Source organism: Hyla sarda, chromosome 2 (genome assembly GCF_029499605.1).
Source record: "Hyla sarda isolate aHylSar1 chromosome 2, aHylSar1.hap1, whole genome shotgun sequence".
Taxonomy (NCBI): domain Eukaryota; kingdom Metazoa; phylum Chordata; class Amphibia; order Anura; family Hylidae; genus Hyla; species Hyla sarda.
In genome coordinates, this window is record NC_079190.1 from 459581959 (window position 1) to 459597601 (window position 15643).

The 15643-nt window shown below is 44.6% G+C and overlaps 1 protein-coding gene across 5 annotated transcripts in view; it reads left to right on the forward strand.

Annotated features, from left to right (window-relative positions):
• USP25 (ubiquitin specific peptidase 25) overlaps nucleotides 1–15643 on the forward strand; it is a 149928-nt gene that overhangs the window by 74670 nt on the left and 59615 nt on the right. For all 5 annotated transcript variants that reach the window (XM_056559404.1, XM_056559406.1, XM_056559408.1 and 2 more), the window contains 7 exons: nucleotides 4144–4230; nucleotides 5890–6027; nucleotides 6401–6477; nucleotides 10691–10764; nucleotides 12509–12657; nucleotides 14978–15105; nucleotides 15196–15291. In XM_056559404.1, coding sequence (XP_056415379.1) covers nucleotides 4144–4230; nucleotides 5890–6027; nucleotides 6401–6477; nucleotides 10691–10764; nucleotides 12509–12657; nucleotides 14978–15105; nucleotides 15196–15291 — 749 coding nt within the window. The remainder of the gene's footprint in view (nucleotides 1–4143; nucleotides 4231–5889; nucleotides 6028–6400; nucleotides 6478–10690; nucleotides 10765–12508; nucleotides 12658–14977; nucleotides 15106–15195; nucleotides 15292–15643) is intronic.

A 15643-nucleotide genomic window follows, 5' to 3' on the forward strand; every position in this document is an offset into this window, starting at 1 on the left:
ACGTCCGCAGGTGAGTATATTAATCTCCCCCCTTCCTCTTTAAAAAGGGACTCTGTCCCTTATTGGGAGCTTTATGTGTGGGGCTCACTCAGGTCCCCTGGGGGGCTGTGTTTTCTGTGTACTAGGTTTTGTGGAGGATAGCCGTCGGCCATTTGCAGCTGCTCCCTCCGCAGGTGTTCTTCCCTGCTCACCTCTGAACTGCATTCTGACAGCTATATTGGTTTTCCTTACCCCCCCACTGTGGGGGTCTGCAGCGAGCTGGGTGAGGGGTTTATTGCGGCACATGGCTCCGCCCTTTTTCTCCCCCTGAGCCAGCGTGCGATCTGGGAGGCCAGGCCGGTTCTCTTCTTCAGGATCGAGGGTTATAGAGGAACGTGGCTCCGCCTTCCTTGTACCCCTGAGCCAGCGCGCAAACAGGGAGGCCAGGCAGCTCCCTCCCCTCCAGGTTCGCACACTCCACTGCTTCTTCTGATGACTGACAGGTGCTTACCCGCGGCCGTGACACTGTGCGCCTCCAGCGTAGTTTAGCTCCGCCCCACCACCAGGCAAGGTGGCACTGTCGGCCTCCCTGAGCTGCAGTCTGACGGGAGCTCTTCCTGTCCAGCCAGTTCTTGTCCCCTTGCCTCGGAACTGTGCGGCGGCTTAGCAGGCGCTTCTGAGTGCTCCACTCCGTGCAGTGACCGCTCCCGGGGCTGCCTACGTGTGTTTATTTTTTTTATTTTTTCCAGTGGTCTCCATGGTGTGGACGTCCTGCCCATCTCTGTTTGGGGACCTTGCAGGCAGATTTAGCGCAGGGTGCCCTGCTCCCCACGCTTCTTTCCTGCATGTTAAAATAAGTAAATAAAAATAATAAATACATTTTTTATTCCTTGGTCACTCAGACCATTTGGTGTTTGGCACCCTCTTGTGGCCTATCATTGTATTTCACTCTGATTTTTATTGCTGCTCCCCCTTGGCAACCACTACCGTCCACGGTGTGGAAAGTGTATGGTAGTTGACCCAACGTAGTAGTAAACATGCGGACAACCGTCTGGCCAACTGGTATAGGATTCCTGAACGCATAGGGTCATTCCTTCTAAACATCCCACAGAAGTGGGGTACAGGAGTGCGGCCTATCCAACGGTTGACCTGACGATGTAGGAGATCGAGCAGACGAAGAACTGACTGACTGTCAGCAGTCCAGTGTACCTGCACGGACCCTCCTCCAGATCCCCCAGCAGTGAGGTACTGAGAGTCCCAGCAGGGTTCCCTTTTGCTTCCCCCTCAGTTTCCGTTCTGGCGGGTTGTTCCTTCGGAGTGCTCTGGTCCGCTCGGACTGCTGGGGTTAGTCTCTTTGTCTTGGACATTGTCCTAGGATGCTGTGGCATGCCTTCTTTTCAGGTGGTTCTCCCGGTTCTTTGGGGCTTGGTGATGATTGAGGTCTCGGGCATGTATAGTGATCCTGCCCAGACTTCTCTGCGATCCCATTTGTGGGGCGGTCTTTCTCGACATGGAAGTTTGTCACCTGGAGCGTTTTGGGGATGTTGGATTTCCTTACTCTTCAGGTGCAAGTCTTCCGGGTGACTCAGGCACCTCCAGTTTCCATGTCGGTCGCTCCGGTATTCCGGGATGCCCCCTTTTAAGGGCATTCTGCTCCTTTCCTCCTTCGGGGTCCATGTACTCCCGAGATGAGGGGCGTTCCGATCATCTGGATTCCACCAGTTGAGCTACTGTCACCTTCCGGGTGTTAACGGCAGGCCCCTGGGACAGAGGTTTTGCAGCTGTTTAGGTTTTTGTTCTCATACACCAGACCTCTCTAGAGACGGTTTCCGTCTTTCTTTTTTTTTCCCTGTGGTTTTCAGGTCTCCACCTCCTGTGCTCTCCTTCTTCTGCTCAGACATACGCTGCTCTCCCTGCTGTTTTTCCGCCATCTCCTCTTGAATCAGTTTGCCTCTGGATGGGGCTCTCTTGTACCCTTTTCCGTTGTTTCCCAGCCGGGCTGGCCCTCTATCTGGTTCTGTGTTCCTTGGAGTTGTTCCTATGTGCTGCCGGGATGGTTTTGGCCCGTACTCACCGTAAAATCTTTCTCGTAGCTTCATTGAGGGACACCGCACCCACCCACCCACCCATTTCTTCAATTTTTGTCCGGATGATCATTTCCGGTTGTTTATTTATTTATTTTTTTATCCGGGATTTTTTTCTCTGGCCCTTCGGACTTGTTCTATGTTGGCTTCTCCTACTGCTTTGTGACAAAACTGATCACCTCACTTTCTGCCAGGGAGGAGCTGACTTTTTTTCCTAGTGTCATCGCCTCCTAGTGGCAAGAGCATATACCATCAGTATAGGTGTCCCCCAATGAAGGCTACGAGAGAGATATCCCCCATGATCCCTGTTCCATCCTACATTTTATATTATATTCATATATTTTTTTTCTTGGTTTCCTGCCCATTGTAGCCATAAGACATGTTTGCATCTGAGTCTTTGCTTTTCTAAGCTCTTATACTGCTTTTTCTTCTAGGGCTTTGGTGGTTAGCTTAAGCAGAAACCATTTTGAATTATTATTTAATTAGAAGGGTCCCCCACTGAATATCCAATCACTGGGTGTGACCTTTATCAGTCATCTGAAATCTGGAGTTATAAGTATCCCTGCAGCACCACCACAGGGCAAATAAAGGGCAAAAATTTAAAAAACCTGAGAGTTCGGGTGGCTACACACTATAATTGATGGTTTACCTTATAACGAGGTACTGAGTTGTACTATACCCGTAGTGCCAAAAATCAAAGGATATAAACAGTATTAGGATTCAGACCTCAAGGTATAGGGTGAACTGGGAATGTAAGTAAGACTGGAGATGTAGCTGGTTGTACAGAATGAATTATGCTTTATTTAGATAAAATATGACCGTGTATTATCTGAGCAGGGCCCTTGCTACAGATATAGTACATACACTATATAATAAAATGTGGTAAAATCAAATATGGTAAAATATAGTTGCATAAAATTATGATCTGATACATACACAGATAATGCCACCTAGTTTTGTGCCAATTTAAATGCCCAGTGTAATGCGCATATATAGGTTCTCAAAGTCTTGTTAAATCCATAAGTTGGAATACAGAGCGTGAATCAAGTTGTGAGCGTTGCAGGTATGGCACGGGTATTCGCCCGGCCTAATAGAAGGATATTACCTGCGAGTCAGATGAATATTTCACATCGTAGTACTCATCTGACTCGCAGGTAATATCCTTCTATTAGGCCGGGCGAATACCCGTGCCATACCTGCAACGCTCACAACTTGATTCACGCTCTGTATTCCAACTTATGAATTTAACAAGACTTTGAGAACCTAAATATGCGCATTACACTGGGCATTTCAATTGGCACAAAACTAGGTGGCATTATCTGTGTATGTATCAGATCATCATTTTATGCAACTATATTTTACCATGTTTGATTTTACCACATTTTATTATATAGTGTATGTACTATATCTGTAGCAAGGGCCATTCTCAGATAATACACGGTCATATTTTATATAAATAAAGCATAATTCATTCTGTACAACCAGCTACATCTCCAGTCTTACTTACATTCCCAGTTCACCCTATACCTTGAGGTCTGAATCTGAATACTGTTTTTATCAAACAAAGCATTACATTGTGCTTACTTATATCAATAGACTGTGTAAAATGTGTAATGCAGCTATTATTTTGATAAAAAATAACTTGCCAACAGTCAGGAACTGTAGAAGAGGTGTATCCATGAGTCCGCAATGCCCGCCTAAATCATTGCTTCGCCCGCTGTGGGATTGAGATACAGGTCTGCCACTTGTGCATCGTCTCGCACGAGATGTGTCTGCGAGCATTCAGCGCGGTGGACCTGTGTATCAATCACAATGCAGAGAGAGCTTTGGCGGCCCCGGGATATTGCAGACTCCTGGCCATGCCTCTCCGGCTGTTCCTGACTGTAAAAAAAAGTCATTTTATCAAGATAAAGCCTACATTACGAATGTAGAGCGCTTTTACATTTGACGCATGAATCTGTTTTATATATGTGGATTTTTGTCGCGGTCATAGTTTCTGTTCAGATTATATCAGTATAAATTGTCTGACTGACTGTCAAAACTGCTTGAAATTAAATTCACTTGTATCTTTCTTTTTCAGTCTCTCTTCAATCTGCTAGAGTTTCGCAGGCTAGTGTTAAATTACAGCCCCCCTGCCAGCGCTCAGGATGTTCCACGAAACCAAAAGGTGGGTGGGCGTGTTCATTATATGTGTGGGCCTACTTTTTGTATGAATCGAGCAGTTTTGTTGTCATGTTCATGCCATTTCCACCTGCAAAAAAAAGTCTGAAAATGATTTCTAAATAATAATTCACACATTGAGCCTTTCCTAACATTGGACGTAAATATACAGCACAGTTGTCTGTGCTTTCACACACCATGACATACATTTGCATCATGCAGGGCATTCTGTCAGAAGTGAGCACAGGAGCTGCTCTAGCTTCATAGAGGGTGAGTGTTGGCAGCTATCAGCAGCTGACACTCTGTCAATGACAGTAATGTTTGACATCACAGAGGATGAATAGAGCGCTGGCTGTTCTTGGGATTGGCAGTCGGACCCCCACTGTTTAGCTTGTTATCCCATGGATAGGGGATGACAAGCTGAGATGAATAGGAATACCCCTTTAATGTTATCACAAGTCTTACATTTTATAAATGAAGGCACTAGGCACCTTTAATTCAAATATCTCTTTGTGATGCGTCATTAACCCCCTACTGTGCTTTTAAGGCCATTACTCTCGGTTTTCTGGAGATAAATTTTCTTTAAATGTCAGACGCTATTGGCAAACTACAAAGACAGGAGAAACTGATAAGGTGTTCACTATAAAATACATTTTGCACTGTATTGCGTTTCACTCAGTTTTGTCCATAGGTCCTTGATGCTCCTTTATCCAAAGCCACTTTATAATGGAGTCAGCATTTGTTAAATAAGCAGTTTGTTTGTTGAAGTGGAAATGGGACGTTAAGAAAGAGATTAACCTTCAGGTAGATGAGATGGCTGTATTCCCTGTGGACATACAAAGTTGGGCATGACAATTACTTTCTTCCTAGAATTCAGATTTCAAGCTAAACTAGTTGAACATTGCACCACTCTGTTACAACCTTTGCACCCATGCGCACACCTCTTCTGTACAGTTTATGGTAAGTTTACATTGCCGTTGTGTTTAGTCCCATTCTGGGTCCGTTTTTTTTCCCACCAGACAGCTCCATAAGCGGGCTTGAGCACAAGGGACTCCACCGTATACTGATGGATCTCATTGACTTGAATGGGGTCTGTCAGAGATCTGTAAGTTTACTGGAGAAAAATAGTGCATGCATATTTTTTATATTTTTTTTTGTCTACTAAACTCCCGTCTGATGGCAATGTGAACTTACCGTACACATCAGACAGACCTCAGACAAACTCAACATGACCTGGTCATCTAGTGTGTCCGGGGTTGTCCTGACTTTCCCTCAATATCAGATATTTGAGAAGGAGAATTGGGCATTTTCTTTCAATGCGTCTGTTCATTTGTCTACAAGAGAACTAACCTTTGACCAGAGATGTTTGACAGCAGTTTTAACCCTACTCCCTTTTAAGTCAATCGGGCATAGTGGTTGTGAATTTTGTTTCCCAGATAATATTTCAAAGCAGTGTTTCCCAACCAGGGTGCCTCCAGCTGTTTCAAAACTACAACACCCGTTTTTGATGCGTGTGCGTTTTTCTGTGTGTGCTAAGTCTATGGGCGTAATAATAAACACACATACTTTGCTAACACTGAATAAACGCATGTGCGTCAAATACGCAGCATTTGCGCTACGTGTGACCCTACCCGAATAGTGATTGCCGTTTTCTTCTGTGCCATAGGAACATAGGAATCTGCCTTTCATGCGCGAGCTGCGATATCTCTTCTCACTACTGGTCAGTTCTAAAAGGAAATATGTGGATCCTTCCAGGGCCGTGGAGATACTAAAGGATGCCTTCAAGTCCAATGACTCGCAGCAGGTGAGCACAGAAGCTTCTTAAAGGGGTTGTCACACCAGAAACATTTAGTCTCATTTTGCTCTATTTTGACAGGAGACTCGAGACCTCCCTTCTCCTGAGCACCTTATGGGGGGGCCTGGAGGGATGGTTTGTGGGGAGGTTGAGGGCAGAACCCCCCCCCCCCCCCCCCAAAAAAAAAATCTTCACACACTTATCTGCTATCTTGTGGATAAGGAATAAGTGTTAATGGTAGGATTTCTGTGAGCCTCATTCAGATCAATGTGAGAGTCAATTAAATTATTACAACAAATCTGCCGTGTGTGAATCCCCCCCTTATTTGTATAGCCAGACATATTTTCAGCATCATTCCTATTTTTCTTCTTCTGTCCTTTAGCAAGATGTCAGCGAGTTCACACACAAGCTGTTGGACTGGCTGGAAGACGCATTTCAGATAAAAGCAGAGGAAGAAAGGTGAGCCGCTGAGATTTGTTCATCCGGCTTTGGGTGACATGTATTTATTATTTATATGTAATATCTGGTTTTAAAGGGGTTTTCAATGTAAAATTGGACCTATTCTCAGGTCATCAGTATCAGACTGGTGGGTGCCAAAACCTTGCCCAAGCTGTGGTGCCCACTGTAGCTCAACTTACATTATAGTTACCCTACCAATCTGAGGATAGGTCATCAATTAAGTTTGGCTGGAAACCCCTTTTTAAAAAGTCCATACTTTCTGAAAGGCTCAGAATTGCACAGTTTTGGGTTTTTGTTGCATTGTCGATTAGGGAGGCTTATTGCATTATCAGATAAGAAATTGTGTCATGAAAAAGTGTGAATTAGCAACGTGACTGTGTACAGACTCCTTAATGGGTTTCTCCCATCTCCCTGATTCCGTTTTCTTGTCAGCTCCTATCTGTCTGCCGCCACATGAAGTGGTCAGAGAAGCCACAGGCAGCCGAAAAGGGGACGTTACAGAATTTGCTTAACTCCCCTTGACTATAGGGAAGTTGTGCAAACAGTGTAGCCCCGCGAGCTGCGCTGTTTATGTAATTCTGGGAATTGGGTAACTAGAGTAGATCCCGGGGGTACATTGTTAAAGACAATGGGAGTTAGTGTCAATGACGCTGATCGGTCCATCCCAAGGAGTGACTGGTGCAGGGCAGGAGATTGCAGGGGGTCCTAGCAGTCAGACCCTTATAATGATACACTTATCCATTATCCTGTGGCTAGGGTATAAGAAGTTAAATACCAGTGTTCCACTTTTTCAGTGCTGTTTCAGCACTGCAGCCCCTTCACTGTTTTTTTTATTTTTATTTTATTTTTTTTTCTGGCACACAGGTGCTCCCAGACACCCAGCTATGCAGGGTACTGCAGCGCTCAATGTTTACCTGAACGGAGCTATGCGGCAGCACCCATGTACACTGTATGGCCCGCAACTGCACTGCGCAGGATAAGACCGACATTATCATTGAAGGTCACAGAGTTTGGACCAGCGCCACTCTTAAAGTGTAGTAATATCCTAGCGATATTCTAACACTTTCATAGTGTTTCCGGTCTGGTTTGCCTCCTGCTGTTGCAAAACCACAACTCCCAGCATGCCCGGACAGCCAATGGCTGCCAGGCATGCTGGCAGTTGTAGTTTTGCAACAGATGGAGGAACACTGGTTGGGAAACACTGCTTTATGAGATGGGAAAACCTTAAATGGGCGCGCTCATTAAAACAAATTTTTGCTATTGCATTCCTTATGGTAAATAAAAAAAAATTAAGTGTTCTATGTTTTATTTGTGTTTAAAAAAAGCTGCCATTAGGTGTCTCCCTACTTGTCCAGAGCACATTTTCCCCCCATCTTTTGCACAGACTTTGGACTCCTGCTGACCTGGCAGAAGTCCAAAATCAGGAATTGCTGAGGTGGGTGTGTGCAGCCTTATCCAGTCATAGCTCATGTCACACTGAACTGCTCTGGACTGTGTGTAGCAGAGTGAGGGAGGAAGTTCTCCCCTGTATGGCTTCAGATGATGACACAGCCTGCTGGGTAACGCCTCTTCCCAGTCTGTGAATCTGACAGAGACAAAGCAGAAAATACAGAACAATATCAATGTAGAAAACTAACAAATAATAAAAATAAAGGCAGGGAGTTGTTTATCATGATGGGGGCAGTGAACTGGGAGGGTTATAAAATTTAACAAGATCATCAGAGATTCTCTTTAAGATCTAGAGGGCCTCTTGTATCAAGATTGGTAAATCTAGTCTGTTCAGGTAAAGGTTCCACTGTTCTTGATCACTGCTTACAGAAATGGGCCCTCATACACCAGCAGCCTTGCATCTGTGTTGCTGCCCTTTTTGTGCGGTTTTGTATTTCTTGGCCTTGACAGCAGTATCATGTGTCTCCCGCCAAGGTTACTGCTCGCTTTACTATATACTTATCCCAGCAAGAAAATATCACCGAATACATCTTCATTGATGCGTCCGGCTTGTAGACGAGAACGACCTCCAACCCCTCCATCTCTGACTATCAATATTGTGACGCGTACGCTTCTCCTACGCGGATTATCCGGAGCGAGCTATCACTTTTGTTCCCGTAATTGGCTTTTTTCGCTATTTAGTAATTCAGTCAAGATCCCCGGCGCTGCCCTTGGGCTGCGAACATTTTCTGAGTGACAATTGAAGCGCTAAGTGACATGCACATTACACTGGAGGGGGAGAACGAAGCAGCCATGACATGTCAAAGCCTTCATCTGCTCTTCAGAGGTTATTCAAGAACTCTAGGAACCGGATTTTGTTGTAGCGAGAATGATTTAGTCTTACATCCGATTTCTAAACGTCTACATTCATGGTCCCTGAGCTTTTATCTTTTAGATGTTACTAAAAGCTTATGTTTTTTTTTTTTTAAAGGGAAAGCACTGGAAACTATTCGGGCATATTAGCTACATCCATCTCAGTTGAGGTCGTCTATTTTATTACCAGTGATTTAGATTCATGTCAAAGCGCTCGACCCTGTTATCTGGAATCCAAGGCCTTGACTGGTGTCTGATATCCGGGATAAATTGCTGAGAAATTCTCATAAATGTTTCCTACCAGACAACTGCGTTCACTCAGATGGCAGATTCCTTGTCGTAGTTATTATTGAGATAATTATTGCTATAATGTAATTTATGCTTAACCTCTGATATTCGGTTACAGCAGTGTTTCCAAACCAGGGTGCCTCAAGTTGTTGCAAAACTACAGTGTCCAGGCATGCTGGGAGTTGTAGTTTTGCAACAGCTGGAGGTACCTTTGTTTGAAAACACTTCGTTAGGCCTTGTTCACATTGCGGAATATTTGCAGAAGGCCAAGAAAACATGGACGGACATTCCTCAAATTTGCTTGTTCTGCCAACGCTAGGACTGCTCGGAAATTTGCATTTCTAAGCAAGTTCCACCAAAAGAACAAGCATGCTTTTTCTTTTGGCCGACACCAGTATCAAAATTTCCACAGCGGAAACATCTACTGCGGAAATTTCACCGTGTGCTCAGTGCAGCAGAATCCCATTGAAAACAATGGGACTCTGCTGCAATGGAATTTCTGAATGGAATCTACCGAAAAAATTGTTTGGAAATTCCGTTGCAGCACAAACTCATCATGCTGTGTGAACTTGCCCTTACAGAAAGGGTGTTTTAGACCCCATTTTCACAGTCCTACTATACACGGTTTATTTCCCCCCACTATACACAGTTCTGCGTTTTACGTAGTCATAATACAGTATCTGTCTAAAGGCCCATGGCATACCTCCTCATAATATAAAACATTTTGTGTTCGATCAGATATTGTATTTTGGATATAATTTCTTGGTATAAGAAAAAAATGTAGCGATTTGGTTCTATGCAGAGAAAATGTATAGCGGGATACACCTGCTGCCAAGGAGGCTTAGTGCCGTAGCTCTGCATTGAGGCCTTAAAGGGATACTCCGGTGGAAAAAATGTATTTTAATTCCACTTGTGCCAGAGAGTTATACAGATTTGTAAATTACTTCTATCAAAAATGTTCAATCCTTCCAGTACGTATTAGCTGCTGTATACTACAGAGAAAGTTATTTTCTTCTTAATTTCCTTTCTGTCTGACCACAGTGCTCTCTGCTGACACCTCTGTCCATGTCAGGAACTGTCCAGAGCAGGATCAAATTCCTATAGCAAACCTATCCTGCTCTGGACAGTTCCTGACATGGACAGAGGTGTCAGCAGAGAGCACTCTGGTCAGACAGAAAGGAAATTCTGTTGTATTCTGTAGTATACAGCAGCTAATAAGTACTGAAAGGATTGAACATTTTTAATAGAAATTTACTTTAATTATTGAACTGTGGAAAAGAAGGCAGATCGCTGTAGGACACTTTTGACAGCAACTTATGTACTGGCATAAATAATGTTCCAGGATGGTGCAGTTAACACTCTTTTAGGGACAGTGGGGATCTCCCCATTATACATCAGATTTAGCCGATTTCCTATGTAATGCATGTAGGCATCCGTTTATTGTAGATTGAGGGGAATTACCAAGGTGTAAATAATATTAGGTTTAGAATGTACCTCCTGTTTCAGCAAAGCGTATGGTTTTAGGATGACTCCATAAGGAACTGTAAGAGTCTCTCTTAATTAAAAGAGTGACTATAATATAATACTATTCGGTAATTCATGTATTTATTTTTTTTTTTTGCAGAGATGGAGAAAAGCCAAAGAACCCAATGGTGGAGCTTTTTTATGGCCGCTTCCTGGCAGTGGGCGTGCATGAAGGTTAGCATTTGTAGTGTGCATATGTGCTGGTCAGCTCTCAGGGTACGGGAACAGATTGAAAAGCCTCACGTGCAGCTAACGTAGTACTGCGCATGCACAGTACTACGCAAATAGCGTAGGGCTGCCTACGTTAGCCCTACGCTATTTGCGTAATGCTGCGCCTGCGCAGTAGTACGTTAGCCTCTCGCGAGGCTTTTAAATCTGTTCCCGTTCCCTGAGAGCTGACAGGGATGGGGGACATAGCCGCGCTCGGCATTCTTATGACACCGCTAGTGGGCACCGGGACCCCGCTAGCAGTGATGGTAGCGATCTCGCTCGCGGGAGGCATTCTTGTGACACCGCTAGTGGGCACATGGATCCCGCTAGCGGTGGGGATTGATCGTGCTTGCGGGGACACTGGTTGACAGGCGCAGCGGGGGGACACAGTAAATGGATTAGCTTCTATCGGGCCACAGAAGCACACCGGGACAAGTGAGGGCGCCGCGCTGGGCTCTACAATTCATCCGGAGGGTGGGGGAGGGGCCCGGCCGGTATAGCGGCATGGGCAAAAATCCATACCGTGGGAGAAAAAAAAAAAAAAAAAAACAGTATCAGGTTCATACCGGTATACCGCCCAGTACTAGAGGCTGCAGCCTATCAGTACATGTGGTGAGGGTGGAGAGGGCTGATGAGCTGGGAGGGGGAGGATGGGAGGAGATAAACACAAGGGAAGGAGCTGTGGGCGTCACTTTATTATAATTTATTATAATTTCCTCAGGGGGGGGGTGGGAGGAGGGGGAGAGAGCAGCAGCTAACAGGCAGCTGGCGCAGGGAGTCATGGGAAATGTAGTCTTTATGACATGGCTGCTTACTGCTACAGGTGGCAATTACAAGAGAATGGCTGGGCCAAATGAGGTATTGTTGGAAAGGTCTTTGAAAGAGCTATCAGATGAGGTAAACTTTTTTTTTTTTTATGTATGAGCGCTGCAGATGTCCTTTAAAGGAAATCTGTCATCGGTATCACCCGCACTAACCTGTACAGGCTTGCAGTGCGGGTGACACTGATGAAAATCATACTTGCTGTTCCTTGTTCTAAGCCCGTAGTCTTCGGTATGTGCAAATGTGGACGTTGATGCACGGTGACGTCCGGCCTAGATCTTCGCGGTAATACCTCCCCTCTGCAGAGCCTCCTCTGCTGCAGAATGGAGCTCCACTCTGCAGAGGCTCAGCTCAGGGAAGGAGATGTTACTCTGAAGTGTGAAGGCAGAGGGGTTGGTATCAAAGTCTTCAGGGAGGGCAGATCACACGCTGTGGATAGGAAGAAAAGTGCAACTGGGTACACACAGATTGTGTATTAGTGTGGAGAAAGAAGAGAGGACTTGCACAGACTGCAGAGGGGAGATCATGCACTCCTCAGTGTCAGTCAGCACAAGGGGGTGAAGATCCCTTTTGGACTGTAGAAAGAGAAATTAGTCTAGAGATGAAGCTATGGTGATACATGAGAGCTAGAAAAAGTAGCAGCCTGATTAATCTCTGAAGGGGTAGACCGCTGGGTGAATGAACCTGAATGTGTATATTGCAAACCTCAATAAACAGCAATGTATTATCTGATGGGATGAAATCAAATGCCTCATCATATGGATGTCGTGTCCATTATTGATTCTGTAAGAATTAACCCTCACTGTAACTGCAAGTGAAAATCAATGGATTGTTTTGGAGTTGTATAGCGTCTGTGTCATCTCATGTCTAAATGTTTCTCTATAAGGAAAGAAATTTGAAAACACGGAGATGTTTGGGCAGTACCCTCTCCAGGTGAACGGCTTTAAAGACTTACACGAGTGCCTGGAGGCTGCGATGATCGAGGGAGAAATTGAGTCATTACATTCAGAGAACTGCAGCAAGTCTGGTCAGGAGGTGAGGGGGCACAATAACGTCACTCTATTATACTGTTCCCTATGCACATTTTTATTATGTGCGTGGAATATATGAATCATATACAGCTTGTAACAAAATGCGCTAGATGTGATATTTAAAGGGTGACTGCTTTAGAATGCCCAATTTAAATACTGTATAAGAAAATTGTAGATTACATGGGGGATTAATGCATGTTCATGGGGACACTCTGCTAGCTATGGTATTCCCATAGACAATGAGTGGCATTTCACATTTTTGCCCAACACTGCATTTAAATTAGGGATGTCCTGATACCATTTTTTTAAGACTGATACTTTAATTCTAGTACTCGCTGATACAAGTACTTTTATTTGAAAGGGAATCTGTCAGCAAGGTGACCCGGTCTCTGGCGCTGTTTACCGTGCTGATATGGGGTTTCCTACAATGGAGGCGGCTGCTGTAGTATGAGCGAAGATTCCTCTCTTCTCCATTGGGCAGAACAGGGAATTTGCATTGGCGATTGTGCTGATGACCACATGGTGAGCAGCGATAGAAACCGGGTCACCTGCACTATCTACCTATAAATTCAAGTTAGTGCAGGTGACTCTCCTGTACGATTGCCACTAATGCTCGCAAAATTCAGCTTGAATTACTTAGACCCTTAAGTTACGTTTGTGAACCCTGCACATCCTTGAACCTTAGTACGTGTTGTGCATCTCAGGCTTGGGTTAGACTTTAAGCCACAAGCATCAATGTGTGTATGGTGTATAAAATAACATTTAAAAAAAAAAATATATATATATATATATATATATACATTTTATTTTAATTTTTTTTTTTTTTTTAAGGTTTTGAGTGTTTCAGTAGCCTACAGCATACACAGTAATGTCAGCCTGGTTGGGGCCAGAATCTTAGTAGGCAAACCAAGCCTTAGTGGTCATCAGTCTGCATTTGTTATGTAGTTTTAGTTTCAGCTCACAGAACAGCAGGGACACCTATGTGTTAAGCCTTAACATGCTGTTCTCGTCTCCCTAAATCCGCTGTGCTGGACAGCACGCCTCCATCTTTACAGAAGTACAGCCATAACCGGCTCACTGTGCTATATCAAGAGGACCTGTCTTTTTTATAGTCTGAACTGTCACCCCGGATGAAATCACTGTGTGCCTGGAATAGCAGGAGGATTTACTCAAAGTTTAAACTTTGTTTAAAGGGGCAGTAAGCCTAGAATATTGAAATTAAACTAACTTGTCCAAAGTGCTTCCGGGTCTGCTGACTAAAAAGCAAACATGATACAAACCTTGAAGAGAACCTAGATGTTAAAGGGCAAATAAAAAACGTATCCTCAATCACATCTGATCACGGGGTCTGACCACTGGGTCCACCGCTCTATTTATTGTCTGTGGAAAAGAACAGCATTCAGGTACCTCCAGTACTCACAGACACTGCAAGATGGCACATGTCATGGGCAGCTCCATGCAGCGAGGAGAGCAGTGACCCTGTTCTCAAAATTGTGTGGGGACCCAGTAGTCTGACTCCCCTTCGATTAGATTGGAGATATTATTATTTTTATTTTTGTCTGGGTAACCACTGTGATAGGGGACTCCTCTTTTGGGCAATCCCTACTTGTTACTAAGTTACCATGACAGTAAATGTCTTACTCCCTGCTCACACCCACAGCGATCACTTTTTAATCTGTGATGAAACCTAGCAGTAAGTGTTTAGTTTATCTGCAGCGCCACCACTGGGGTAGTTAGGCATTACACAGTGTCCATCCACATTGGCGTGCCTGGTCTCCTGTTGCAGACAGAGCATGTGCGGGAGGGCTCCACCACCAGTCCAGCACTGTTTTGTTGTTTCCATTATAAATGGAAACTGCAACGCAGATGTGAACGGCGCAGTTTTTTTTCCATCAGGCTTTACTCTCTTTTTGACGTAGCGTGTTGCAGCTAAAAATAAATACATTTCATATATATAGCTGAACATGATGGATCTGTCCGATCTGTCATGGCTTCTGTAAACGCAAAATTTATGATGAGTTATAGAGCCTTAGCTACATACAGTGTGGAGTTCTCTTTACGTCATTATACTACAACTTTCCTTTTTGAGGTGAGATAAACTAACCCCCATCTGTTTTATCACCCTTTATTTGAGGATACCCTTCTTATGACAGTGTTTCCCAACCAGGGGGCCTCCAGCTGTTGCAATACTACAACTCCCAGCATGCCCGGACAGCCTTCGGCTGTCCGGGCATGCTGGGAGTTGTAGTTTTGCAACAGCTGGCGGCACTCTGGTTGGGAAACACTGCTTTATGGCATGTTGTTTCTTTTTTTTTTTTTTTTAGCATTGGTTTACAGAGCTGCCGCCCGTACTAACCTTCGAGCTGTCCAGGTTTGAGTTTAATCAAGCTTTAGGGAGACCCGAGAAGATCCACAACAAGCTAGAGTTCCCTCCATGCTTATACATGGACAGGTAAGCGCTGCCCTCATATACCAGTATGTGGCTCTCAAAGTTATTGCAGTGTTAAGTAATGTAATATATTTTTGGTGTGTCTTTTGTTAGGTATATACACAGAAACCGTGAGGTTACCAGATTAAAGAGAGAGGAAATCAAGAGACTTAAGGAGCACCTTACTGTTTTACAGCAGCGGCTAGAAAGGTATCCTTGCTCCTAGCAGCTCTCACAACAGAGCTTCTTAATAGAGGTTGCAGCCATAACACACATTTATTTTGATAGATTATTTTGTTTACTCTGATTAAAGCAATTGTGTATATATGTGTGTGTGTGTATATATTAGGGATCGACCGATTATCGGTATGGCCGATATTATCGGCCGATAATCACGATTTTGGGCATTATCGGTATCGGCAATTACCTTACCCCCCCCCCCCCCCCCCCGCACCCCTAAACCCCCCCCGACCCACCGCACCGCGTCGCACCTCCCCACCGCACCGCCCCGGCCCCATTGCCTCCCCCATCCCCGCTTTTATAATTACCTGTTCCTGGGGCC